Source organism: Penaeus japonicus, unplaced genomic scaffold, assembly GCF_977035675.1.
Source record: "Penaeus japonicus unplaced genomic scaffold, GWHDUDI00000001_assembly GWHDUDI00000011, whole genome shotgun sequence".
In the NCBI taxonomy this organism is placed as follows: Eukaryota; Metazoa; Arthropoda; class Malacostraca; order Decapoda; family Penaeidae; genus Penaeus; species Penaeus japonicus.
Window position 1 is genome coordinate 34,961,846 of NW_028234413.1, and position 5,000 is coordinate 34,966,845.

At 44.6% G+C, this 5,000-nt stretch overlaps 1 protein-coding gene across 1 annotated transcript in view; it reads right to left on the bottom strand.

Annotated features, from left to right (window-relative positions):
• Positions 1-871: 871 nt before the first annotated feature.
• The window catches only part of LOC122264399 (uncharacterized), a 4,167-nt gene continuing 38 nt past the window's right edge, over positions 872-5,000 (bottom strand). The window contains exons 1-9 of the mRNA XM_086542010.1: positions 4,885-5,000; positions 4,242-4,417; positions 3,970-4,122; positions 3,697-3,856; positions 3,251-3,405; positions 2,154-3,128; positions 1,830-1,994; positions 1,504-1,672; positions 872-1,352 (exon numbers count right to left, since the gene is read on the bottom strand). The exon at positions 4,885-5,000 is cut by the window's right edge and continues 38 nt beyond it. Coding sequence (XP_086398136.1) covers positions 1,240-1,352; positions 1,504-1,672; positions 1,830-1,994; positions 2,154-3,128; positions 3,251-3,405; positions 3,697-3,856; positions 3,970-4,122; positions 4,242-4,417; positions 4,885-4,939 — 2,121 coding nt within the window. The 5' untranslated portion in view covers positions 4,940-5,000 and the 3' untranslated portion in view covers positions 872-1,239. The remainder of the gene's footprint in view (positions 1,353-1,503; positions 1,673-1,829; positions 1,995-2,153; positions 3,129-3,250; positions 3,406-3,696; positions 3,857-3,969; positions 4,123-4,241; positions 4,418-4,884) is intronic.

Consider the following 5,000-nt stretch of genomic DNA (forward strand, 5'->3'; position numbering starts at 1 on the left):
TGGTAGCAGCCCAGCCAATTAGAGAGCGCGCTGCTTTCAAAACGCCGCGTTAGCAAGGGACCCGACGTTGACGCGGCGTCAGGCAAAACGCCGTGTCACGTGTGACCGGTTCCATAGATACCATTGACTTTGCCTAACGCCACGTTTGCTAACGTGGGAAGATGTCGGACCTTGTGAATGATTCGTGGGTTATCTCTTTGTCCTTTATAGTAAATGGGAAGCTTGAGTAGTAATTGTGTAATGATGACGAAACCTTCATCTTGTTGATAACATCGACGTGTTTCCGCTCGTTCTGCGTAGTTGTTGATGACGAGCGGTGGTGCTTGTGGGGTAGGAGGGGTAGGAGGGGGACTCCAGGTGCAAGGCGTGGTGTTGCATCTTCCTCAAATCGAATCATATCATTCTATTTTCCGATGGCTGTGCGAATTCCAGTTTTGTATAAAAAAAAAAAAAAAAAAAAAAAAAAAAAAAAAAAAAAAAAAAAAAAAATATATATATATATATATATATATATATATATATATATATATATATATATATATATCAACATCAAGGCAAAGGACAAGCTGACGTTTACTTAAGTTGTAGTTCAGCAAGAGAATCTCTGGCCTGGGGTCCTGGATGGGTAGAAATCCCAGGACATTGATTGAATACTGGTGAGGGGAATGCCATCGTGCTGTCGCTATGTGCAATGCCACATTTTTGCAAAAATAAATAAATAAATAAAAAAATAAAGGTCATACCCTCGTAATAAACAAAGGCTCAGATCTTTATTTTTGTCATGTGAAATATAAGTTAAAAATGGCACTGGCATTTATATCGGTCATAAACTATATCAATGAACCTAAGTACTAAGGTGGAAGAAAAATCCTTTGCATTTTTCAAATCTTTATACCAAATAATAATACTGACATTCTCATGAAATATAACAGAGGATGAAGTTTAAGTAAAATGTTGACATTATGCCCTAGGAAAACGAATATAATTACAAAAGAAACTCTCCATGATGAAAATAAAATATTTGGAACCAAAGGCGCAGAGACTATCAGTAATTCTTGAACATAATGTCATTACTCTTTGTGCAATCATCGATAAAGAACATTAAACCTAAAGAAAAAAAATGTGTGCACTCCTGAATAAATTTTTGGAGGTCAATTTTTCTTTTCTGTGTCCAGGTTCTTCTTCTCTTGATCGCCTTTCTTGTTGGTCACCCTAGGACAGTCTCGCCTGATCAGGGTCTTACTTTCGCCTGATGTTGCACTGGACGTTTTCGGGAAGGTCGCACGAATACTTGGCTTGGTTCCAGAGGAGACCGGAGGAGCATTCCTTCTTCTCAGGGACGCCGTTGTTGCCTGGGGAAATGCAAGTAGAAAGCACTCAGGAGACAAAGAAGGGACATGTTTGTGCATGGATACGAAACATTAGTATCTAACATAAGGCTTATCAAGACGTGTTTGAAATTTGGTATATCACTTTCTGAAGAGGAAAGAAATCTCGACTCACAGATGTAATATTCGCTGCAAATCTCGGAGGCATAGTGACAATCGCACTCGCACTTGGGAGGCGGTTCAATGACGCATTGTGGGTATTCCGCAGCGTACACACACGTCTCGGATTCCGGGTGGAACACCAGCCCAAAAGAACAAGTGTGGAAGGTCTTGTTCTTGTTCACCTGAAAATGGTTTCATATTAATGGTTAGGGACTTTTCAATGCTGCATTAATTGCATTGACACACTGTGTAAGTCCATTGGAATTAATACAATAAGGATGGCAGACGCTGTTGATGCGAGTCAATATAGAGAAAGGAAAATGTAAGGATTCAACGTACATCGCAGTAGTAGTATGATGTGCAATCCTCCGGATGCTGGATGTGGCAACATTCGCATGTGCAGATGGGGTCAGGATCGGTGGTGGGGCCAATGGGGTCAGGTGGGATGACACAGCCACTGTTCTCGCTTGAGGTGCAACCTGCTTTCGCTGGCCAGTCACATACCTTTGTAAAACACACGCAATTAGACACCAACAGTGAAACTGACCCTCATAGTACGTATTAAGTTAAATTGTTCAAGACTATAGAACAAAATTGTATATGTGGAAAATGAACTGACACCCCAAAGGTTTCTTGGTTCGTGCCAAGGAAAGCATTCATTACCTTAAGTGTTGGGTTGAAGTGCAAATTGGCGGGGCAGTCCTTGACGTGGGGAGTGAAGTGGTCGCAGTGAACCCACTTGGTGCAGTCCTTCGGGTGTGGGAAGAGACCACTGTAGGAAGGGCATTTGATGCACTCGTCAGTTGGGGGGGTGGCTGGCAGGTCAGCACAGTCTCCGCGGCAGGTTTTGGGGCACATTCTAGCCACTTCATTCTGCCAGTAACAATCGGTATTTGGCTTGCAGGTGCAGTCTCCGTTGGCAGCCCAGTGCTTGCAGTCTGGATTCTCGCCACTGCAGCTACCTGGGTCAGCGGTTGGCGGAGGAGGGCATCCAGTGCAACCCGAACAGCTTCCATCAGCCAAAAGGTAGTTCCCTGTCACACATGGGGTGTCCCGTTCATGGTTGCAAGTGAGGATCTTCTGGTCCCACCTGGTTCCTGCTGGGCATGGCATCTCCTGGGGGCCGTACGGTGCACACTGAATGAACTTGTGGCAGTCGCTAGGGTGCTGCCAGTACTGCTGGCCAGTGGAGCAGTCTACACAAGAGAAGTTGCCTGGAGTCACAGGCTTTTGGCTAGGCCTTGCTGTGGTCTGTGCTGGAGGAGTGCATCCTGAGCATCCCGAGCAGCTTCCGTCAGCGAGAAGGAAGTTGCCTGTCAGGCACTGGGTGGCCCATTCATGGTTGCAGGTGAGCAGGTTCTGGTCCCAGACTGTTCCCTCTCCACATGGCATCTCCTGGGGGCCGTATGGTGCGCACTGGATGAACTTGCGGCAGTCACTGGGATGTTGCCAGTACTGCTGGCCAGAAGAGCAGTCCACGCAAGGGAAGTCAATGACCGGACGGCTCGTTGCGTTCACATGGCCTTGGCAGGCGCAGCTGCGGGGACAAGCACGGGCGACGAAGTGCTGCCAAGAGCAGTCACCGTCCGTCCACTTGCAGTGACAGTCGTTGTTGGCGGCCCAGAACTTGCAGTCAGGCTGTTGACAAGTCATGCGGATGAGTGTGATAACTATGGTGACTACAGGTTGATATTTGATGACTGCAATTAGCCTGTCGGCCATTTTATCAATTATGGGAGAGAGAAAGAGAAATGACTAACATCGGAATCGTGGACGTTGTCATGACAACCAGTAGGTGGCGGAGTGACAGTCGTGGCTGGGCAGTCGACATTTTCAGCGATGTCACACATGCGGGTGTCGGGGTTGAACAGCAGTCCTTCTGTGCAGTACTTCTTCTCCGCCTCGCTATCCCTGCCTGGATGTTCAATAAATGCTTAAAAGGGTTTCGGGAAGTAGTCATGGCAAGACGTACAGTAGACAAATAGAAATACATTCAAGTGAAAATCACCAATGTTTGGGGCCAGTACAAAACGTCGCACTTAATATTATATATTGACTACTAAATGGTGAGGCATCGTACTTAATTGAAAAGAGTAAAAGTGAATTTATCAATCAAAACTAAACAAGGATGGAAGTAAAATCATTTTGGCAAATGAAAAGAGCAATCATGCTAATTAATAAGGTAGCCTGTTATTTTAAATCTTACAGTCATAGTAAGCATTGCACTCTCCGTCGACTGGGTATCGGCAATGGCAGCCGCAAAAGATTGGCTTCGGACATTCATAATTGGTTGGGAGATCGCACTGTTCTAATGCAGGATTGAAAACCAGATCACCTCCGCACTCCTTAACGTAAGCAACGTTATCCTGTAATCAAATGAAAGATTTTCTATATGAAAACACCAGAATGTGTTCCTTGTTTATAAATGTATTTCAATACAATAAGCAAAAGGCCCTTAGAGAAAGGACGGCACTCTTACCTTGCACTCATAGTACTTGTTGCAATCCTTGTGTGGCTTCATGCAACAGTCGCAGTCGCACTGAACCGAAAAGTCGGTCTCTCCCGGCAAGGATCGTGCCTTGGGGGAGCGAAGGGAACATCCTTCAGTCTCCAGTCGCTTGTTGATGTCGCACTGGAAGGATGGGGTGTTGTTATGGTGCTGAGTTTCATTTCATATGTACATGCATATATACATATGTATGTATATGTGTGTGTGTAGATACACATTCAGGAGATCGTGCTTGGCCTTACCTTCGCGTTCTCGGGGTGATCGCAGCTTCCCGAGGCCTCGTTGAAGTGCAGGTTGGCGGGGCAGGTCTCAGCGTAGGCGTGGCCGTTGGAACACTTGACGTAGCGGTGGCAGTCCGTTGGGTGGGCGAACAGGCCGTTGGGTTCCGGGCAGGTCAGGGAAGTGCAGATTCGGTGGCCTGTGAGAGAGACCTTTCATCAAGAAAACATCATCATTTTCAGTATTACTCGGGACTTATTTTCTCTTCTTTTATCCCTGTTATACTCGAGTCGTTTATCAGGGTTGTGTTGTGGCCTCTATAAGGAATTGTGCTAAATGCATGGCGGCTGTAACGAATGTAGTCGAACAAGAAGAAGCACATTGAATAAATCATTCACCAAAAAATGTCACGAATGTTGAAAGGATTACCTTTTTTACACGCACACATATATGTACATATATATGTATATATATATATATATATATATATATATATATATATATATATATATATATACATATATATATACATACATATATGTATATACATATTACATATATATATATTATATATACATATGTATGTATATGTATATATATATATATAGAGAGAGAAAGCATCTACGTGTAGATATGCGCCTTTATGTATATACGCATGTATATTACCTTCAGCCAGCGCCAAGGCAGCAGCCAGCACCGCGAGCAGTCTGCCAGCCCCCATTTCGACCGAAATAAATGTCCAAGACGCTCTGATTCACAAAGGGAGAAAGAGGAACGAGTTC